The sequence below is a fragment of the Marmota marmota genome, unplaced genomic scaffold, assembly GCF_001458135.2.
Source record: "Marmota marmota marmota unplaced genomic scaffold, marMar, whole genome shotgun sequence".
Taxonomy (NCBI): domain Eukaryota; kingdom Metazoa; phylum Chordata; class Mammalia; order Rodentia; family Sciuridae; genus Marmota; species Marmota marmota.
Genome location: NW_025999853.1, coordinates 14292443 through 14316678, shown reverse-complemented (window position 1 = coordinate 14316678; position 24236 = coordinate 14292443). Strand labels below are relative to the sequence as shown.

The 24236-nt window shown below is 37.0% G+C and overlaps 1 protein-coding gene across 3 annotated transcripts in view; it reads left to right on the top strand.

Moving 5' to 3' along the window:
- Cfap54 (cilia and flagella associated protein 54) overlaps positions 1-24236 on the top strand; it is a 293504-nt gene that overhangs the window by 108265 nt on the left and 161003 nt on the right. For all 3 annotated transcript variants that reach the window (XR_007347741.1, XM_048803590.1, XM_048803601.1), the window contains 6 exons: positions 281-423; positions 3125-3300; positions 4849-5076; positions 12425-12648; positions 12755-12890; positions 17014-17122. Coding sequence is in view for 2 of the 3 variants with exons in the window: in XM_048803590.1 (XP_048659547.1) it covers positions 281-423; positions 3125-3300; positions 4849-5076; positions 12425-12648; positions 12755-12890; positions 17014-17122 (1016 nt within the window). In the remaining variant the exon portion in view is untranslated. The remainder of the gene's footprint in view (positions 1-280; positions 424-3124; positions 3301-4848; positions 5077-12424; positions 12649-12754; positions 12891-17013; positions 17123-24236) is intronic.

The following is a 24236-nucleotide window of genomic DNA, read 5'->3' as shown; positions in this document are numbered from 1 at the left end:
TTCAGCACTCACAGGGGGAGTATAGATCTTTCATCTCCATCTTCAAGGGCACTTTTAGGGAAATAGATAATGATGTTAAAATTCCCAATGTCAAGATTATATTGTATAATTTTAAAAATGAAATGGTAAAATGTTTGATTTTTATTAAGTGTTAAAATATTTTATGATATAAAATTTGAGAGCACTCAAAATATTTAAAAGGTAAAAATAGATTTTATTTGACAGATTTCATTCCATGTTGCTTAAATTGTTTCTTAATGTGATTTTTTTCCCTTTGCAGTTTCCGATCATGTGATCCTAATATGTTCTCACTATATAATTCAGGAACAGTATTGCCAACAGCAAAACTGACTCTGGAAAATTATAAAACAATGCTTGATTTCCTACTTACAGCTAAAAGAAGAAAGGCCAACTTACCATCAGGTAAAATAAATATGTTGACTTACTATTGAATGACTCTATAGTTGTGCACACGCCAGTTTCCAAAAACCCAGCAATTTAGTTCAGTTGTTAAATTTTGATATTTTAATAGGACATTCTTGTTTGCTCTGTTAAAAAATTTTATATTTTACTGGGTTTGGTGATGCACACCTGTAATCCCAGTGGATCAGGAAGCTGATGCAGGAGGATTGCTAGTTCAAAGCCATCCTCAGCAACTTATCGAGACCCTATCTCTATATAAACTATAAAAAGGAACTAGGGATGTGTCTCAGTGGTTATGCACTCTTGGGTTCGATCCCTGGTACCAAAAAAAAAGAAAAGAGAAAAATTTTGCATTTTATGGTATCACCATATATACCTGGACATACCTATTTAGTGTTACAACCTAAAGCAGTTTGACTATTCAATAAAAATGTAATATTCTTTTGTTAAGCATAGGTAGGCTTTGGTGGTTGAAGATAGATGAAGACTTGCTATCAGGTGTAGTATTTTAGTGGAAATAACTTTCTAAACAAATTCTATCAGACACACTGATACAAGTAGACACAAAAATGGTCATAATAGCTGATTTTGTGCTCAAGGTAGTGCATGCTGCCCTAGGATCTCCAACTAGCACTTTCTTTGAAAGCTCACTCTCAGATGAATGTGACAGTGTTCTGATGGCAGGACCATGAAATGTTGTTATCTGCTCAGGTATCAGGGCTCTGAGAGGTGGAGACATGCTGGTGAACAGGTCTTTAGATCTGGGTGCTGTACTGGTGACTATTGTCTGCCAAATTTAAGTGACATTTTTATCACTTTCTTGCACAGATACTAGAGCAAGCCTACACACTATTCCTAACCAATAATCTAACTTATTTACTAGCCATTTCACAAACAAAAGTTATTTCTTTTCTTTTTTCTTGTTTTGGCCCCAGGGATTAAACCCAGGGGTGCTTAGCCACTGAGCCGCATCACCAGCACTTTTTATATTTTATTTTAATATTTATTTTTTAGTTGTAGTTGGACACAATACCTTTATTTTATTTATTTATTTTTATGTGGTGCCGAGGATTGAACCCAGGGCCTTGCATGTGCTGGGCGAGTGCTCTACCACTGAGCCACAACCCCAGCCTTTATATTTTATTTTGAGACAAGTCTTGCTAAGTTGCTTACGGCCTTGCTAAGTTGCTGACGCTGGCTTTGCACTAGCGATCCTCCTGCCTCATGATTACAGGCATGAGATTACAGGCATGCGACACTGTCAAAAGTTATTTCTAGTAATTTTTTTCTTTTATAAATCCATTTACATAGATTTTTCATAATGGCATTTCAAGTGCAATGCAGCTTATTGCTGATTTGGGACCTTGGTATGCTAGTTAACTGTCCCAGTAGTGTCTATTCATGTTGAGGTACTTGGCATACTTTCTAGTTGCTTCAAGGGTGCAGTTTAGTTTTAACTGGTACCTGTACATATAATGTGTGTATTGAAATATTTGAAAGTAAATCCCATAATATAGAATATGAGTTTTGTATATAGATAATAATATGTAACTTCCTGAGCTTTTTTTTTTTTTTTTTTGGTTTGGTTTTAAACTGGCTCCCTGCCTACTACCCACCATGAAATTGTCAAGATATTCTGCTATTAAGACATTATCTAGTGGGGCTGGGGTTGTGGCTCAGCGATAGAGCACTTGCCTGACACGTGCAAGGCCCTGGGTTCGACCTCAGCACCACATACACATAAATAAAGGTATTGTGTCTAACTACAACTAAAAAATCAATATTAAAAAAAGACATTATATAGTACAGATTGGAAGAGAAGGTTTGTGACAGAAGCAGTGCTCCTATTTTGATGCTGCACCAGTGGGCTGAGTTGCTGCACTCCCAAACTCAGGGAGCTGCTACTCACTTGCTAGTGTATATGTCCTGGAGATGACCTGCTTGGAAATTAACAAACAGTGGGATCCTGTCATTTTCCTTCTAAAACATAGTTCATTTCTACCTCTGTTCCCTTTATCCTCATCTTTGCCTGAATTATTGTTCTCTGTATTTTTCCAACTTATCCCATTCTTTAAAACCTAAGAACTTAGCGATACCAGACTTCAAACTATACTACAGAGCAATAGTAGCAAAAACAGCATGGTACTGGTACCAAAACAGGCGGGTGGACCAATGGTACAGAATAGAGGACACAGAAACCAATCCACAAAACTACAACTACCGTATATTTGATAAAGGGGCTAAAAGCATGCAATGGAGGAAGGATAGCATCTTCAACAAATGGTGCTGGGAAAACNGAGAGGTGGGGAGGGGGGAGGATGGGAAAGGCAGCGGAGCACAACAGACACTAGTATGGCAATATGTAAATCAATGGATGTGTAACTGATGTGATTCTGCAATCTGTGTATGGGGTGAAGGTGGGAGTTCATAACCCACTTGAATCAAAGTGTGGAATATGATATGTCAAGAAATTTGTAATGTTTTGAACAACCCACAATAAAAAATTAAAAAAAAAAAAAAAAGACCTAAGAACTTTCTGCTCTGGAAATTTCCCCTGGTTCTTTTTGTCCTGGCCAGTCCCATCATTTTTTCAAGTTTAACTAGCATTTATTTCCCTGAATTACTTATTTGATGCTTATTTCCTACTGTGTTTTCCAGAACTTATATCTATGTTTTAAATCATATTTTTTTTGCACTGTAGATGCTGAAGAATTTTCTACATTTGTGAATTCCAAAGCTAGTGAAGATAATGTGTCCAAGACACAACCAGTTTATGAATTGGACTCTCAATCAGCTCTTAGTGTCAGAGAAAGGGACCGAGCACATTTGGAACTGGATTCTTTTATGAGAATCTTTTTACATTGCAGGAGAGCCATGGTAATGTGATCCTTTTCATTTACTTAGGTAGTGGGTATAAATTGCAGCTTATAAATTCAGGCCAGTAAGATATATTGTGTTTATTTATATAATATACATAATTTTAGCTTTGATGAGACCTCTTCCTCCTAAGCAACTTTTGAGGTTTGCCTGCTAAGGCACTGAAGTCTTACGCACTGTCAAATTGTCAGGAAGAGAAAGTATGTTCCTTTAGTCATGTGTTGCCCATCCACCCACAGCCTAGGTGGCCTTCATGAAGTTCCTGGGGCTGTGTATACACCTCTCCACTGGTTTCATGCACAGGTGGGACCTGAGATCCTCTTGTGATGCCATAGGCTTCTCTCTGGGGTCTTGATGACTCCTGGGGAGTACCATAGCCCTCTTTCTTTTCTCTAGAACAAAGGAAGGTCTTTCTAGGCTACAGAAAGTCTTGCCCCTACCCCAACCTCCTTCTTCTGTTCCCTTGTGTCTTCTCTTTTCTTTCTTTTAAATATTGTGTGATAAATTGTTAAACTCAGGATCGGAATTACTAGTTATAAAAAAACAGCTTGCTTTTCATCATAGCGTGAAGAGTATATGCTTCAAACCTTCCAAGAGGTGAAGGGACTCTTTCCAGTCTAGTCAAGGAAAGAACACTGAAGTTTCCATATTCTCTACGGAGTGGAGAGTGATTTTACAAAATGCAAAGTAAACCTAAATCATTTCCCTTTGACCATGAGCATCACATTTTATCTTCCTTTCCACCAACTTCAGGGCCTTCAAAGAGCCAAGCCCTGCTCACCTTGTATAACTCAATTCTTCTTATTTCTGCTCTTATTTAGCATACTCCTGCCTTCATGGTCCTGAACAATGACATTAAACTTTTTTTATCTCTAGTTCTTATTTTCACCCTCCATCCTTGGTGCTTGCTGTTCCCGGAGCCTCAAATACTCTCCTCCTACCAATAAAAGCCCTACCAGTATACCTTCATGTGACTTGTGACTTGTTCAACTCACCATTCAGGTCCCTTCTCATAGAGAACCTCATAGAGAACCTCTTTCCTGATCACCTTGTCTCAAGTAACATGTCCTCTTGCATCTTATCAGGTCCCTACCTACTTCTCTTTATAAAGCATATTATTCCCTGAAATAATATTTTTGCCTATTTTTCTAGTTGGTCTTCTCTAATAAGTTTAGGAAACATAAGGGGAGATCCAGTTGCCCTTGCTCTACTTCTTTATACCCAGAACCTAGAACAATGGGATTTTTGGATTCAGTCCATTCCCGTGCATCTCCTCCTTCCACACTTAGTAGATTTGTGACTAGGCAAGTAAACCCCATGCTTCTATTTCCTCATTGTGTAGAGTACTAGTGTAAACCTATTTTAGGAATTGTGAGAACTAAACCAGGTAATGCATATAAATATCTTATCACAGTATCTAGCATATATGAGAAGCACATAACAAATGCACTTAGTTATTTTTGACATGTAAGATTTGTAGAAAGGTAAAGTTTTTCAGAGGACTATAACTTTTGAAACTTAGTCTTTTGGACATTGTGTTTGTCTTAGGTTCTTGCTCATCGTGGTGGCTATTGGACTCTGCTTCAGAACTGCTGTCGGGCCTTTTGGAACTTTACTCAGGAGCTGCAAATACTTCTTAAACAGGCAGTAGATCTTTATAAAACATTTCCTGTTAGCCAGGATGCTTTCCTCTGTATCTCGGTTTTACCATTCTATTTGGGAGCAGAATTACTTATTGACATGTTAATACATCTACAAAATATCGATTCTGTTAAGGTAAGAGCATTTGGGAAATTTTTTAAAATTGTATTTTCAATTTAAAATATCTTTTGCCATGCAGTTTTGTATAATCCAAATTGACATTTTTCTTGAGTTCCTATTGATTTGTCTGTATTTCATTGCTTCTCAGTATTATTTTGCTCACAATAACTTGAATTAATATCAATGAAAAATATTTTAGCTTAAAAATTCTGTTTGTTTGGAGGGAAGGGAAAGTAACATTAACTGAGCTCTAGCTCCTACATAAACTAATCTTAATGTATTTAATCAATATATAAATCTTTTGACAGATAGAAAGGAAATGGATTCCATGAGAGATAACATTGGTCATTAGTTGACCTTTTCCACTGCTTTACCTGTTCCTATTTTGTTTTTCCAGGTCCACTAGAATTTGCAGTTTTAAAGAGTCTAGCACACTGTGTTTTAAATTACAGAAATAAAATAGAAACAATGCAAATATAAAAGATAACCAAAATGTATTGAGAATTAGTAAGTATATAAACACATTGAGCTGTGAGGTTTATGATGTTTCTGGAGCAAAATATATAACAACAATAGCATAAAAGACAGAGAGGGTAAATAAAATTAATATTTAAATTTTGCATACTTCATATAAAGTGGTATGATATTAAGCAAAATGTGATCAGTTAAGGATACATGCAATGATCTTCAGAGTAACTACCCAGAAGAGATATAGGTAAAAAGTCCATAAAGTAAAAGGCAAGACTAAGTAATAGTTAATGAACTTAAAAGAAAGAAGGAGGGCTGGGGTTGTGGCTCAGCAATAGAGTGCTTGCCTAGCACGTGGGAGGCCCTGGGTTCGATTCTCAGTACCACATAAAAATAAATAAATAAAAATAAAGGCATTATGTACAACTAAAAGAAATAAATATTAAAAAGAAAGAAAGAAGGAAAGAAGGAGCCAAGAAATCAAAAACACATGCAACAAATGGAAAACAAATAGCAAATATTAAAACTAATTCAATACTATCAATAACTATATTAAATACAAAGTGGCTAAACACCCCAATTAAAAGGCAGAGATTATCTGACAAGATAAAAAAGAAAGAAATATGTTCTTGTCTATAGGTGAAGTACTCTGAATAGTAAGAAACAGATTGAAAATAAAAGTATGGAAAAAGATAAACTATGAAAACAGCAAATGTGAAAATGTAGAATAAAATGTAGGGAAAAGGTGACACTGGAATAGGCAAGCATATTTTTTATAAGACCCCTTAAAAGTATAAGAAACAAAAACAAAAATAGAGAAATGGGATTCTATCAAACCAAAAAGCTTCGCACAGCAAAGGAAATAAAAAGCAGAGTTAAAAGAACCTATGAAGTGGGAGAAAATATTTGCAAACTGTGTGTCTGATAAGAATTATATGAAACTCAAACAACTCAATAGTATATAAAAAGTTTGGAGGTACCTCAAGAATTAACCACCATGTAATCACCATGTGATCCAGCAATTTCACTACTATATATATATCCAAAGGAAATAAAATCAGTGTATCAAAGAGACATCTGCACTCCCATGTTTATTGTAGCACTATTCAAAAGTTAATTACAATTGGAGTTTTAACAAAAGGTTAAAATATACCATTACTGATCTCTATTTTTCCCCGTTTTTCTTTTCATTTTTTTTTTCTTTTTTTTCAATACCAGGGCTCAAACCCAGGGCCTCCCACACAATAGGCAAGCACTCTATTACTGAATGACATCCCCATCCCTTTTTACTTTATTTTGAAACAGGGTTTCCTTATGTTACTCAGGCTGGCCCTGAACTTAGGATGCTTTTCCCTCAACCTTCTGTGTAACTAGAATTATAAGCATGCATCATTGCAACCAACTTATATTTTCAACTAGCAAAGTCTCTTCATTCTCTCATTTTTAGTATTTTATTTTTAGTATATGGTAACATCAACATAATTTATATTCTCATTCATACTGCAGCTCATTTTAATTTTTAGGATGCAAGCACAACTTAGAATTCAAAGTAAATAGCAACACATTGAACTTGATCCCAGCTTCTTTAATTTCTCTTGCCAATGAAGAGCATTAAGATAATAGGGTTGACCATATGATATTAGAGAATATAGCACAATACATTACTTTTGAGAAAATATCTACTGATATGGACTTGAAACTTTGGATGAATTTGTTCAGCATTTTTAGGTTGGAAGTATTTTCAATATTGTAGCACTATTTATAATAGCCAAGAAATGGAAAAAACCTAGGTGTTCACCAGCTGATAAATGGAGAAAGGAAATGTGGTATATATATACAATGGATTCAGCCATAAAAAGATGAAATTTCAGTCATTTGTGACAACATTGATAGAACTGAATGAAGCACATTATGTTAAGTGAAATAATCTAGGCACAGAAGATCAGAAGCCATACATTCTCACTCACATGTGGAATCTAGAAAGTTGATCTCATAGAAGTTGAGTGTAGAATGATGGTTTCCCCAGCTTGGGAAAGGAGGGAAAAGAAGCAGATAAGGTCAATGGGGTACTAAAAGTTAGGAGAAATAATATCTGTGCAATAATACTTGTATTGCATAGAAAGGTGACTATAGGCAACACTCAAATACTACATATTTCAAAAAAGCTAAAAGCAAGGATTTTAAACATGCCCATCATAAATATGTATGCACCGAATAAAATTCTATTTGCTGAAATAATTTTATAGATTTTCTTTAACATTTCAAAAAAATAATCTAAAATTGGTCTTAATACCAGGAAATTCAAAGGTAAGACTTGGCAATTTTAGGGGTTGGGGATGTGGCTCAAGTGGTAGCACACTCACCTGGCATGTGTGCGGCCCGGGTTCGATCCTCAGCACTACATACAAACAAAGATGTTGTGTCCACTGAAAAAAAACCTAAAATAGGAAAGGCAGCAGAATACAACAGACACTAGTATGGCAATATGTAAATCAATGGATGTGTAACTGATGTGATTCTGAAATCTGTATACGGGGTAAAAATGGGAGTTCATAACCCACTTGAATCAAAGTGTGAAATATGGCATATCAAGAACTATGTAATGTATTGAACAACCAACAATAAAAATTAAAAAAAAAATAAAAAAAGAAAAAGAAAAAAACCTAAAAAATAAATATTAAAAAAAATTCTCTCTCTCTCTCCCCCCCTCTCTCTTTTTTAAAAAAAAGACTTGGCAATTTTAATCTTGATTTGGTAATAATCTCAGATTGCTATGGTAAAGGCTAGATATATTGTGATGCCTAGTTTTGTTGGAGTACCTCCAATTTTGAATTTGTCTTGGTTTTACATTTTCTTTGGTGTGAAATATTTTCACAGCCTATCAGAAATCCTAATTTTTGTTGTTTTTCTTAAAATAGGTCTGAGAATATAGGAAAAAGCAAACTCATTTGGTCACTGCCTATGAGTCAGTGAGAACTCACACTCAGGGGAATTTACCACTATTCAGGTGTTCAACATGCAGGTCTGCCTACTGAGCATTAGAGGGACATCCTTCCCAATGGATATTGTCTGTTCACCTTAAAACTACCATCTACACACCAAGCAGCTCTTTGTTGGTCAGTCAAGAGCCATTTGTAGGGCACTGTTCAAGTGAAGATAGAATCCAATCATTGCTAACCCAGTTCCAGGGTTAGTCCTAAGGGAAAAGAAGCTCCCTGTTTATGAGTGTCTCCTCCTGCCTTTTCCAGGTATTTCTGTCTTATTATGGAGCTCTTTGGGGCACTGCTGTCCAAATTTGAGTGTTATTTTTGACATCATAAAAGACGTCATGGGTGTTTCAGGTTTCAAGAGACAGCAAGGTAGTAACTGCTCCTTGAAAGCAAATTCTGTGGTGAAAAGTCCCAGCAGTTGTGGCTGGGAAGTGATCATAGGCTTTTGCCATAAGCCCTAGTCCACATAGTATACACCAGAGAGTTTGTCCAAACCAGATCCTGCTGTCCACTGTGTAGACTTGGGAAGTTTTACTTGTTCCCATTTAGAATGCCCAGTTGATATTCCTTAGAAGGGTGGATTTCCATGCCTTTTAATTTACAATACTAGGTACGGGAGACATTTTCCTGTCAGATACAATGTCTATTCTTTTAACAGAATCAGATAAAAAAGATGCAACCAGTTCACGTGAAGCCGGTTCAGTTATAACAACTTGGTTGTTAATTCCACAGCCCTTACCTTTGTTTGAATTTTATCGACAGGTTTTGTTTTACAGGGCTAAGTAAGAGTAATGTTCCTCAGTCAGACAAAATATACATTTACATGAAGAGTTGCACAGTATTCTCCAAAAACCTATATGTTCTGCTCTCTGGAAATTCTTCTAATAATAGAAATTGAAAATACATTCTGGACACCCAGAGCTTGAAGAGCTTCCTGGTAGTTGAACACATTGATGCGTCAGCAAGATAGCATGGCCTGATTCTGTGGTGAGAGTGCTTGGAAGCTCTGCATCTCAGACCCTCCCAGATCTCGTCCTGTATATCTTCTCATGTCACTGTTCCTGAGTTGTATGCTTTATAATAAAGCTGTAATCATAGTGTAGTGCTTCAAGTGAGTTCTATGAGTTGTTTAGTGAGTTTTCCACCCTGAAGGTGTAATGAACACCTGATTTTATAGCTGAGTTAGAAGAGCAAGTGACCCTGAGACTTGTGGTTGAACAGAAGGCAGTCTTATGACACTGATTCTGGATAAGGTCATAATTGAAGTGCAATATATCCATATAGAATGGAAATAGCTCAGTGTCTTTGTGTATTCATCAAATTGGATCATTATGCAGAGCCCAAAATAATAAGTCCTAATAAAAGCTAAAAGACCGAAATCTTTGTTGACCACCACAGAATTAAATTATAAGTAGATTGCCACACATATAGGAAGAAAAATCTCCAAATATTAGGAAATTAAATACTGCACTTCTAAATAACCCAAAGGGGGAAACAAACCAAGGGAAATTAGAAAATATTTTAAACTGATGATAGTATATCAAAGTTTGTGGGATTCAAATAAGGCAGTGCCTTTATAGCTTTATAGAAATAACGAAGCAATAACCCCAGCTATCTAAGTGCCCATTTATAGGAGCCAGAAAAAGAAAAGCAAATTAACTCCCAAGTAAGTAAAAAGAAGAAAGGACATAAGAAGAAATGAAGAAAATGATAAGAACAGAAAGCAATTAGATATAAAGCAAAACAAAAAGAAACTTGGAGATAATTAATAAGGTCAAAATAAATCATTTGAAAAGATTATTAAAGGTGGAATACTCCCAAGAACAAAAATGAGAAAGCATAAATTATTGCTATCAGTAATAAAAGAGGAATATAATGATAGACACTATGGATATTAAAATAAAAAGGAATATTAGATTAATTTTTACTAATGAAGTTGACAAGTTAGATGAAATGGACACATTTATTGGAGAGCACAACTTAACAAATCTTGCACAAGAAGAAATAAAAAATATGAACTACCTAAATATATTAACAAGAAATTAAATTCAAAATCAGAAACCTTCACATAAGGAAAACTCCAGACTCAGGATATTTTCCTGGAGAAATTTCAACCAAAATACATGGAAGAAAAAATAAATCTTACACCAGATTTTATTCAATATAAAGCCAGCTTAACCTTGACAGATACATCAACAAGAAAAATATGAATTAATATTCCTCATGAACAGGCAAAAACTCCTTAATTAAATGTTAGCAGACCATTCCCCATAATATATGAAGTATGCAAATAATGATATAATATATATAAATATCAAAATATGCAAATGATGATAAAGTAGGGTGTATTCTGGAAATGTAAAGTTAATATTTAAAAATAAATCAAAGTAATTTACCATATTTTAGCAAGATAAAGGAAAAAATAATATGACTATTGAAATAAATACAGTCAAAGCATTTAGAAAGCTCAGTATGCATTAATAAAAAAAATTTAAAAAATTCTCAGAAAACTAGGAATAGAAAATATCTTTTGCCACCTGATAAAGAGTATCTACAGATAACATCATGGTTAATAGTGAGATATTCCACGTTTCTCCCTAAGATTTTGAACAGAGCAAGGATGTCTGCTTATTTCACTTTTATCAAACATCATGTTAGAGATCCTGGCCAGTGCAATAAGACAAACTAAATAAACAAAAGAAACATAGATCAGAAATAAATAAATAAAAATACTTTATTTGTGTATATGATATGTATTTTTTTAACATAGAGAACTCTAACTTCCCAGGACTCTACAAAGTAACTATTAGAACTAATAAATAACATAGTAGGATATAAGTTCAATATACAAAAATAAATGTACTTCTGTATACTAGCAGAAAACAATTTGAAAATAAAATTTTTAAAATAATGCCATTTATAATATCATCCAAAATTTCAGATATCTAAGAATACATCTAATGAAACTTGTATAAGAGTTTTACTATTATTGTTTTTTTGCTACTTTTCCTCTCCTGTGCCTGGGTTCCTCTTAACGGTGTCACTGGGATAGGAATACTTGGACTTAATTTATTCAACCATTTGGAGTTATTTCCTGGCTCTTAACCTGATTTAAGAAGCTTTGCTTTCTTTGCCTAAAGAGTTTTCAGAGAAATGCACAAATACATCAGGGACTCATGGGAAATGAACATAATATTGTAGTTAAAATAGTAACACCTTATTTCAGACAAAAAGAGTGCCTTCTAGAAGATTTACTTTTTTATAGGTTTGACCTTTACATCAAAGAATTATATATAACATTTTGCAAGTTAATGCACAAAACTTTATTGTTCATTATTACCTTATTATTTATTATTAAAACTTAATTTTCCTGAAGCTTTACCCTATTGGTTTAATATCCTTACTTAAGTGGATGCTGACTGTATACGAAGAAGTACAGACCTCAAACTATGTTGTCTAACATAGGAAACATTAGCGATACTATTTAAATTTAAGTTGGAAATATTTAAAATCAAGTAAAACAAAAAAATCATATTTCAGTAGTTCAGTAGACACGGGTCTAGTGGCTATATTGGAACTATATTGAACAACACAAATATAGCACATTTTTCATATTACAGCATATTGGACATTACTACCAATTCAAATTATCAAGCTTTTATTTGCATAAAAGAAACATTTAAAATTTTCTATTCAGTTCTTTTTCATGTTATATTATCAATTTCATTTCTCAGAAAAATGTAGTAAAATATGAAATGACACATTTTTTTTCCAATATGTTACTTGCAGTTTATTATTTTTTTTCCTGTTAGTGGGGATTGAAACTTGGGAGTATTCAATCACTGAGCTACATCCTTAGCCCTTTTTATTTTTTCTTTATTATTATTATGATTTTCTACTTGCAGTTCATTGAAGACAAAGGAGAGTTCATTGTTCCAAGCTGTTATGGGAATATTAAACATGATAATGGTGGTTCTAGCCTTTCTTTTGAGCATCCTTTGGATGATGTAAATGTGGTTGATTTGAAATGGATCCATGACTTTGTATTAAAATCCCTGGAAGTTTTATATCAAGTGGAAAAATGGGAAACACTAGTATCACTTGCCATTCAATTCAACATAATTTCACAGTACGTACGACTACTATATGGGCAATAAAAAAAAAAAACAGTGCATTAGAGTAAAAGTCTTTTTAACTAACGTTTGCTTTTTAATGTATTCTTTACTTCTGTCTAGTGAGAGGTACACAGAGCAGGTGACACCACTTCTGGTATATGCACAGCGCCAATTGCTTCTGAGAATACAGAAGTTCAAGGGCCCAGATATTACCCAGCAAGCTTGTGCAAGGTATGAGGCCGAGTATGGAGAGAAGGTAAGTTCTGCCCTATTATTCCTACAGTTGTGATTTTTAAAATTAGTACTTACATAAAAGATAGATTTAGGAATCAGATAAATTTTATTTTCACTTAGGCATTTATTATTCAAATCAACAAATGTTATTGAAAATCTGCCAGGTATCAGTATTTTCCAGGTAAACAGAAATTAAGTTCTTGTTCATGAGAAGCTTATATTCCGGTCAGGGCTGACCTATTTGTTAGGCACAATGGGACAGTGTCTAGAGCCCAAGATATTTTTAGGGGCCTACTAAAAATTCTTTTTTTGATTTCTTTAAAAATAAGAAAAAAGTAACACTAAGGTCAAAGAAAATGTTTTAATTATCTACTGTTAGTATTTTTCTACTTAAACCAATATAATCATAAAACGTAATTTTTAGTATATATGTATTTTTTTAATGGAGGAATGAGTAAATGCAAAAAATACCCAAGGCCAGTGGAAATCATGGTACAGTTGGAATCAGATGGAGGAAAGAGATAAGTTGATTGTTTAACTAAATTTAACAAATAGGTATTGACTACCTAATCAGAACCAGTGCATACAGGTGTACAGTGTGTGTCCTGCTCAGAGTCCATGGTATATGTGGGACTGGAACCTTGTCCTCCATGTCCACAGCTGTCTGTGGGCTTGGGCTGTGGCCTTCCCCCAGCAAGGACTCCATTTTCTGCTCCTCACAGTTTCCTTCTGGCCCAGTGGGAGCCTTGCCTTTTGCATATTCTATGGGGGGAGAATACAGTCTGAGTTCCTGCTTCATGGAGTTTAATCTCCGAGGGGTAGGGATGGGGCCCGATAATAACATGCAGGCAGCTAAGCAGATCTATGATCATTCTAAGTTCTCTGAAGAAAATAACATAGGTCAATGGGATAGAGATTGGCTGGGGTTAGGGGTGGAAACTGAAGCAAGGGTGATCAATAAGATGCCTTCCACATGGTGACATTTAATGGGAAGGAGCCAGCCATGCAAAGATCTAGAGAAGGATCCTTGCAGCCCCAGGGAAGAACAAGGCCCTGAGATGGGACGGAAGGAGACTTGCTAGCTGGGATGGAGCAGATAATAGACAGGGCCAAAAGAAGGGTTGCCCCTTGTAGGTCTGCTTTGTTACTGCTTCCTCTTCTTCTCTATGTCTTAATGTAATGTGCCCAAGACTCTGTTCTCTGACCTCTTGTCTTCTCTATCCACACACTCTCTCTCAGGAAGTTAGTTCCACCTGTGGCTTTAAGTACATTTTTATGATGATAACTATTGAAATTACATTGCAACTCCAGACCTTTCTTCTGAATTTATAATGATATGTATTAAGTGCCTTTATCAAAAAGTTTCAACCACAGAAGCAGAACTAGTAAATCAGAACTAGTATATGTCTCTCTGGATTTATTATATGGGATTGGCTTATATGATTGTAGGGATTGGCTAAGCAGGTCCAAAATCCATAGAGCAGGCCATCAGGAGCATGAACAGGAGGCATGGACAGATGCTGTTATTCACAGACAGTCTGTGAGGGGAGAACAGCTATAGGCCCCATTCATGTTTGTTATTTGGAGTCCTTGTAATGGCTGGCTTGTCAAGGGCTGATTGGATTAAGCCAGGCCCACCAAGGATAATCTCCCTAATGTAAAGCCAGTTAATGAGGGATTTTAGAATCTGCCAAATCCCTTTACAGAGCACCTAGGTATTTGATTAAAGAACTGGGATGAGGTGCAGATATGTTACAAAAAGGATGCCTCCCTTACTTTCCTCTCATAGTTTAGCTCTAACTATTTGATTCACAAAAAAACTGTCAGATTATGGCATTTTCAGGAAAATGGATAGAACTTGAGAACATTATGTTAAGTGAAATAAGCCAAACGTAGAAGGTCAGCAGTCATGTTTTCTCTTATATGTGGAAGCTAAAGAAGAAAAAGGAAAAGTGAGTGTATGTGTGGAGGGGTCTCATGAAATCAGGGAGATCAGTAGAATAGAGGAAAGGAACCAGAGGGAGGCAGGAAGGGAGGGAAAGGGGAAATGCCAGGGGGTGATATTGGCCATATTATATTGTTATAGTGCATGCATGCAAGAATATGTAACAACAAATCCCACCATTATGTAAAACTATAATGCACCAATAAAAAATATGGTAAAAAAAGTACCCCCGCCCAACCCATCACACTACCTGAGTATCAATAGCATCTCTTAGATGTTTAATACACTTCTTAAATTTAGCACATCTCAAACAAACCTGTTCTGCCAAGTCTCCCCAGTTGGTGATAGCCCATCCTAGATGCTCAGTGAGATGCCTTGGAGACTCCCTGACTTCTCTCTTGCTTTCACATCCCACCGCAAATTGGTTTTCAAACCTTCTGCCCTCAAAATACAGTCAGAATAGGACTATTTGCTATCTCTACTACTATTCCTCTGATCTAATTATTATCATATGTATGGAATTAAACCAAGGGGCGCTTACAACTGAGCCACATCCTCAGCCCTTTTTGTTTTTGAGACAGGGCTTCATAGGTTGCTTAGGGCCTCACTAAATTGCTGAGACTGGCTTTGAACTTGCTATCCTCCTGCCTCAAGCCTTCAGAACCACTGGGATTACAGGCATGTGCCTTCATGCCCAGCTTATTGTTATATTTGCTTGGGTTAATGCAGTGACTTTCTCATTACCTATACCACTACCTCTAGGAATGCAGCAGACAGAATAACCTTTTAAAAACCCAAGTCAGGCAGGTCACACTTTGTCTTGCTCTTCTATGGCGGCTTACTATCTGACTCAGAGTAAGTGAAAATCTTTACCATGGCCTTAATATAACTGTCTTACATAATTTCTCCCTCTGTGATTTGTAGTAACTCATTTCCTATCACTTCCCTGCACTGCTCTTAAAGACATGCCTGCCTCAGGGTCTTTGCATTTGCTCTCACCCCTTTGAAATGCCCCTCTCCAGATTTCCATGTTGATTCCCCCCTCACTGTTTTCCAGTCTTTGCTGAATGTTCCCTTCTCTTTTGAGGCCTTTTCTTACCCCTCTATTGAAAATTATATGCTGTTTTTCTTCATTTCTCTCAATAGCAGTTATAACTCTTTAAAATGCTATATAATGTGTTTCACTCTCTTGTTTGTTTCCTCTCTTCTCCCACCAGAATAAGTTTCTTAAGACTAGGAATTTTTGTTCATTTTGTTTCTTTCTATCTGATCCCTTTAGCTTGGAACAGTGTTTGGCACATAATAAGTGTTCAATAAAGATCTGTTTAATGAAGGTGGAAAGGTGGGGAGAACCAGGTCCAGCATGTCCTTATTAGACTGTGGGAAGTCATTTGCACTTACTGGAATGTTTGCATCTCATTATGGAAATACACACAAGGGACATTAGACTGGGGTTCAAAGAGGGATGTATTTTGAGTGATAGGTTAGCTGACAGGATGGGAGTGAAAAAATAGAAGAATAAATTCAAGATTCATTAAAAGAATTCCATTCTGTCTAAAAATTACATGTTGCAGATTTTTTTTTTTAATTTGAGAACTCAAATATCTGTCAGAAAATAAATTGTCAAAATAATACGAAGGAGGGGCTAGGGTTGTGGCTCAGTGGTAGAGCACTTGCTTAGCATGTGTGAGGCACGGATTCAATCCTCAGCACCAGATAAAATAAATAAATAAAATAAAGGTATGTGTCCATCTACAACTAAAAAAAATAATAATAACAATACAGAGGAAGTTAATTTTCATCTGGAAAGTTAAAATTGCATTAATTATGAGTAGACTAGAAAAATCTGCTATTGGAATAGCAGCTGATATTTTAAATATATTTCAACTTACATAATAGGAGATATATTTAGACTAGTAAATTTATAAAATATCATAAAATCATACTCTAATTGCTCCACATAATTTGCCTAATATTCTGCTTCCAGCTGTGCTGTACAAAAGAAATATGAAAAAATTATGCAGCCACATTCCTCCCCGAAGTTCTCATGAATGAATGCTATTCTATCAACTTTTCTTTGTAGCATTGTTTTGTGTCTCTTTATTTTGACAAGTGAAAAATGAGATAAACATTTCAACTAAGCCACATTTTTAAATATGAGTACTTGATTAATTCATATTTTTTTCCCTTCTTCTTAAAGATTACCTGCCGAAATTTCATTGGAAAGCAGCTCAAGATTGATCCTTCAATCAGTAAGACAATAGATATAGGGGACGGTACAAATTTCCTACAAGTGATGATCTATTCAGGTTAGAATCAATTTTAGCTTGAATCTGTGTTTTCTTTAAATAAGGGTTTGCCATTCTTCCCCATGTCAGATATTCCGTAATTAGGATATCTGTAAGAATCTCTTTTGCTAGTTTATTTGAAAAAAAAAATCCATTTGATATTTACCATTTTATATTGCTATAAACGTCAGGGGAATTAAAGCACTTTTTAAAAAGTTTGACCTTTTTTTGTAAGCTAAAGAAACAAAAGAAAAAGGAGATTGATGGGACTAAAAGAGATGGAAAAAAGCTGTTTTGCACATTTTCTGCTGTTTTTGTCTCACTGGGGAACTCTTGCTATTTGACCTTTTTCTGTTTTCTTTGTTCTGTCTTGACTTCCATAATTTCCTTTGCTATGGTCAATATAGGTTGTTCTGCTGGCTTAAATCTGTTCAGTTCTTGGTCTTTTAACGAGAGCACAGAAGATTTGGGAACATGATGCCTTGTTTGTGCTTAGCTGATAAGCTCTTGCAGAATGTTTTTGGCAGTGCAACTTGTAGGAATGAATCTACAGAGTAAGGTGAAATGGAAGATGCTTGCTTTGTATTGTATTTTTTATGTGTCTTCTGTTTCTGGCTTTGGAAGAAAATGTAAGTCTTTGAAGTGTTAGGATTTTTTCACTTTACCTCTTATTTTATAGATGTACATGTGAATATGTGTAGTCATTCATTCACTCATTCATTCATTCATTTATTGAATCAGCCAGCCAGCCAGTCAGTTGTTTAGCAAATATTTCCTGAGTATCTACTATGTGTTAAGTGCTGTACTAGGTACTAAAGATACAGAAATGTATGTGTTATCTAGGAGTTTAGAGTGTATTGAAGAAGAATTAAAGCACATAAATAAACCAGAGGTGATATAGAGAGTGATAGTTCTGTGATATTATTCCTGCTGCTGCTATGGCAATAATAGTAAACAGTTAGTATCTGCTTTTGAGAGACTGCAAAAAGGCAGAAAGCTGAGGTTAGAAATGTTGGCAGGAATTAGGAGATAAAGTGTCTTAGAGAGCCAGATAAAGAGATGCAGATTTGTCTGGAGAGCTGAGGGGAACAAGTTAAAAGGATTTAAAGAAGGAAAGTGAAATGTTCATATTCCCATTTTTAAAAGGGTTGGCAGTAATGTGGAAAATCAACTGAAAGGCTATGTGGAAGTAGGAGATTGGCCACGCTTAACTTGTGTGTTCAAGTGGACATTATAATGGCCTAGAATTGGACAGAGTAGAGAGGAGAATAGAAATGAAAGAAAGGGGGAGGGAGACCCCAGGACTGTGTCCTGTACTGACTGGGTATGGGGGATGGGTCAGGAGGGAGGAGTTCCAGTTGTCTTGCTCTCTGGCTTGGGGGCTAGACTGAAGATGCCTTTGCTTACATAGGGAAACTGCAGGCAGAGAAAAGCGACTTTGGAGCATCCCGTTTGCCTGGATGATAACTGAGCAGAGCTCTCCAGGATGTGGTTGGTTATACTGATGGGGCCTGTGGAGGAGAGTTGAGTTGGACATCTGTATTTAAGTCATCAATATCTTGATGGTGGTTGAAGTCAGGGACTTTGATGAGGTCACCCAGAGTGGGTTGAGTGTAGACCTGAGCAACACCAACAGTTAGGAAGCTGTCAATCAAAGTAGGCTGGGGCTAGAGAGCCCTAACAAATAGCCCCAAGTCTCATAGCTTTTACACAAGGGCAAGACTATCTCTGGCTCATGCTACTGTGTTCAGTGAGGTTGAGAACTGGGAGCTGCCCATGATGAGGCAATGTCCACCTTGACATGGCCTGAACAGTTGCTTCCCAGTCAGGAAACAGAACTCTGACGTTGCCCTCCCAGGGAGCTCCACAGAGAGGCGGTAGTGAGTGCTTCTGGGCACAGCCTCACCCAACCACATGTGTGTTTGATGGTAAGGGCTTTACATGGATTCTCTTATTGTTTATTATAACCATCCCAATAAAAGAATCACAGTCATGCACTGCACATCAGGCACACTTACAAAGGCTTTGTGAATATTAGCTTATAGCCAACTAATGAGATGGGTTTATTGTTTCTGTTTTTCAGACAAGAAAAATCATGCATTGGCTCTTAGAGCTGCTACTAGAAAGTGACACATGTCATGTCTGCTGACATTTCATTACCCAAAGTTGCATGGCTACACTCCAACTCAAAGGGGTAGGGAAGCATGTCCTGACTCTGTACTCAGAATGAAGAGGCAGAGAATACGTGAAGAGAATCAATGCCAGTCATGGGAGCAAACAAGAAGAGCAGTATGTGAGAGAGGTGGAGACATGGACGGAGAAATAAAGGAGAAGAGAGTGATAGAGACAAGGCTAAGGCAAGCGAGAGCTTTAAGGAGGAGGAAGCAGTCAGCAGGCAGAGAGGTTGTGTCAGATGGGGACTGACAGTCTTATTGTATTGGGCAAATGGGTGGTCATTGTCACTTGCCTTTTTGCTGTGGCACCCCCACCTTGCTTGAGCTGTTTCCCCTTCCTGAATGCTCTCCCCATCACCCAGATGTCTGATTATATATAAACCCCTCTCTCCTTTCACTCCTTGTGTTCATCTCCTTTTTCAACAAGGCTCAACTTGACCACTCTAATTGAAACTTCACCCTGCCTACTTCCTGCCAATTCCCTTTGTGCTCTTCTTTCCCCTCCCGTAGCATCATTCTGTATAATTAAGGATTTTTTGTTGTATTTATTGGTCACTAGTCTGTTTCTCCTGTTAACGTGTAAGCTGTATGAGGGCAAGGATCATTGTTTTGGTCACTGAGACCGTTTGAATGTCTTCATCAGTAAGAGTGAGAACCAAAGAGAGAGGAGAGGAGCTGGAAGAAAATGCAGAGCTCAGAGGGTCCGGGAGGCTGTGCTTTGTATTTTTCATGGAAGAGAAGGAGCTTATTTAAACACTAAATGGAAAGAGCCAGTAGAGAGGGTGAGCTTAGAAAGTGGAAGATTTTTGATAGAGCTAGGACCCTGAGGAGAAGCAAGGAAGGAAATGGGATGCAAGCAGAAGGATGGGATGCTCCCCTGAGGGCAGAGAGGAAGGATGAGAGAATAAGCCTGATGCAAGAAGGTTTGTAGGTAGTAAGGGTAGAGGTTGAAGGTATTCTCGTGGAAACTGGGTATTTTCTTAATGAAGCAGGAGCTTGAGAACATAGCCAAGGTTGTTAGGTGGAAGGTTTTGAATATTAAAAAAAGGAGACTGGCCATTAAGGAAAATAGAAGGGAAGGGAGAAGGATCAGAGAGCTATGTAGAATGGAATGGAGTGCAGTTGGTGACCATAAACTCTGTAGGTTTTACTGCCAGTGATCAATCATATTACCAAGGGGAGGACCAACTTCTTGTGGTCAGTCCTGTGTGACTAGTTTTTATGATAGAGTGTGATGCTGGCTGTGTTCTCCTTGTCTTGATTTTGTCTGTAAAACCCCAGGAGTTCCCCTGCTTTTTGGGTCCTTCCTCAAATATACAATTATTTTTATCCTTTCCATCCTGGAGAGGATTGCAACTAACGTGAGTAAATGCATCAAAATGGTTGTTATCAAAATGGTGACTAGCAGCAAAGGAATAAGAGAAATATACCTAGCAAAATTCTAGCCTGTGCACCAGGGCGCTTTTTTTTTTTTTTTTTAAACTGATGATGGATGCACTGTGTCAGCAAAGCTTTGCTTGCTTCTTGTTAGAGCTACATTTGGTCAGGCAGGGTGTGGTGGTGGGACAGAAGGGAAGGTAGGTGCAGTCAGTATACAGTCATCCTTTGAGTTATTCTCAACTGTGGATGAAGTATAGCCTGTGTGTGTTCTGATTAGAGCAGAAACATTTGAAGAGAGAAGAATGTGAAATATTGTAAGGGCAATATAGTATCAAGCTGGAACTATATTTAGATTCTATAATTTTTACAGTCTTGGGAGGTAGGTATTATTTTGCTCGCCTTGCAGTTGAGAAAAATAAACTGGGTCTGTGATTTGAATTCTGGTCTGTCTAATTGCTCCACTCACTAGTGATCCTCTGAGCTACCAAGTCCACTCGTCATTGCTCCTTTCAGTTAGAATCTTCTCTAAATTTATAGCATTCAAGAAGTAATTTGATGTATTTCAGTGGTCATATGGGGCAGGCACTTTATTCTGACTTATTGTAATAGCATAGTAATGTTCAGATGACCCTGTATACTAATTATACATTTTACATTGAACAGTTAAAAACTTGGCTTCCAACTTATAGCTCTTTATAAGACTCTAGGACCTCTGTAACTGGAAACATCTTTTGGCCTGTGCTTTTGAGTTTATTTAGCAAATTATTGGGATGCTGAATTTTTCTCAATATACTAAGCTCAGATCATTAACATATTTATAAGTGTGTTGGGTCTTATGTATGTCACCGTGATGTGTATGCAATTCTTTTAAAAGACTGCCTATACTCATGATGATTTCCACACCAGCTCGCTGCTTTAGAACCTCATAGATTTTCTTTTGTCATAACAGCATTTGGTGGTAATGCTTGATACATTCAATTCTTCACGGCAGATATTGTAATGCCCCAGTGGCTAGGAACATTTGGTGTTCTCATTATTTAACAGCATCCTATTCTCCCTTCAACTATTTAATAATGCATGTGTAATTTGGTATCGTCTCCGTAGGATTTGGAGAAGTGAGAGTACCACGTTTTATAGATTATTCCTGTATGGATGAGTAACTTTCCTGCTTGTTAAGCTCCACAGGGTAGATAAACCTGGATATGCCTTTTATTGTAACTGTTTTTGCATTCCACCTGGAGTCTCTTTCTTGAGTTTTGACCTTATCAGTATTTAAGTTCTCTGAAAGGATCATTCAGTCTTCAGGTCTGTTGAAATTTTCAACTCTTTGTCAGGTGTGTTTTATTAAGGCCTTTGATCGTGGAAGTGACCAAGTGTGTAGAAAGCAGCCCCAAATTTCAGACCACTCCCTGGGTTCCCACCCTGGTTGGCCCAGCCCTGAGGAATCATTGGCATTTCAACTTTTGTTTCTACATTGGTACAATGAAAAACATAATAATTCCTTCCTTTTCCTTCTTGTGCTGGTCCTCCTTACCTGTTTCAAACTGTGAAGGTGCTACTACTACTGCCTTTGGAATAGCTTCTTGAATTTTCTGTCCATCGGTGTTTTCAGAAAGAAGTTCTGAACTTCTGATGCTTCCTCTTTGCTTTATACCACCCCTGACAGAACCCTAATTAGGCTTCAAGAGAAAAGATATGCTAGGGCTTGAAAAAACGGAAAGATAGTTTAGAAAAAAAAAAAGAAGAAGAGTTATAGGCAGATATTTGATACAGAGATAGCTGGACAATTTTCTCCAGACTATTTTTATTATAAATAATATTTCCAGGTTTTATTCTAGAATGTAAGCTTTGTGAGAGCAGGGGCTATGTCTATTGTGTCTGCCTGTGTTTCCTCAGTGCCTGCCGTGGTGTCTGGTACTTCAAAGTGCTCAATATATGCAGTCACGCTCAATGGCAGGAAGAAATATGCCACTGCACAACCTCATTGTTATATGAATGCCAGAGTGTGCTTATACAAACTAACATAGCTATGAGTCAGTAGATGATATAATCTTGTGGGACCATCATCACATACATGAGCCGTCAATGATCAAAATGTCATTATGTGGCACATGACTATATTTTAAAAATATATGACTATGCTGGGCGCGGTGGTTCACACATGTAATCCCAGTGCCTTGGGAAGCTGAGACCGGAGGATCACGAGTACAAAGCTAACATCAGCAAAAGTGAGGCATTAAGCAACTCAGTGAGACTCTGTCTCTAAATAAAATACAAAATAGAGCTGGGGATGTAGCTCAGTGGTGGAGTGCCCCTGAGTTCAATCCCTGGTTCCAAAAAGAAAAAAAAAAGTGACTGGCAGTCATAATGTGAGCCTCTATCTATTGAGTGTTTACTCCATGGCGGGCACTATACTAGATGCTTCACATGTGTGTTAAAGCAATGTTTAAAGCTGGAGAAAGTAATTGTCTCATTAACATGTGAGAGTTTCCAGTCTTCCTCCTTTCCTGTTGCTCCCTGCTGGGGGCTGAATATCTATGGCTCCTCAAAATTCAGATGTTGAAATCCTAACTAATGTGATGTGTTGTTAGGAGGCAGGGACTTGGGTGGTGATTAGCTCATGAGGGTGGAGTCCTCACAGATGGGGGATTAATGGCCTTATAAAAGATCGCAAGGGAGCTCCCTTTAGCCCCCTTTCTGCTATGTGAAAGAGGCACAGTGAAAAGGAAACCAGCTGCAAACAAGGGAGAGAGCCTTTGCCAGAACCCAGCTATGTTGGCACCTTAGTCTAAGACCTCCAGCCTCCAGATCTGTGAAAAGCAATTTTCTGTTGTTCATAAACCGTGTGGTCTATGGTAATGCGTTTACAGCAGCCTGAACTCAGATATTTTTAAATCTGCTTTCTCTAAGGAAAAAAGACAAAAATCCAATCTTGTGATTGCTTACAATTTGAAAAACAGAAAAACAGACCTCTTTCTTTGGCCTAAGAGACCTTCCATTTGGGCACCTTCCACGTGTTCTTTGTTATTCTAATTCTGAAACTGGCAATTCCTTTCTCTCCTGCTTCTTGGTGTATGCTGCAAACCTGGAGTCTAATTCCCAGGATCACCCCCTCGCTCCCCAGAAACCTCTCAGCAACTCTCTCTCCCACCATCTCCTCTTCCTGGAACTTTTCAAGGTAGCTGGTTGGTTCTGGACCCACCCACCGCCCCCATGCACCTTTTCCTTTGCACCCTCAAGTCTTAGGAATCTGTCTTTCCCTTCCCTTCAGAGAGCAGTTGCCTGTCTCTAGGATTCTTTGTTTCCTCCTTTAGTCTCTTTCCCAAGGTACCTTTGCTTTGAAGAAGTTTGCTAAAAAAGGAGTAGATTATTTCATTTTTTATGATCAGCGAAAGAAAAAGTAGGAGGCTTCATAAGGAAATTGACAAGATCTAAAGTTATTTGCATTTCATAAGAATCAGAACTTTCCTAAGTTTCTTTTTAAAAAAAGAACTTTCAAAGATACCAAAAGAAAAAAAAAATGACCTGAATGTTGCTGATCTGGGGACTTTGAATTTAGCAGCTTCAGGTTGGGACCAAGA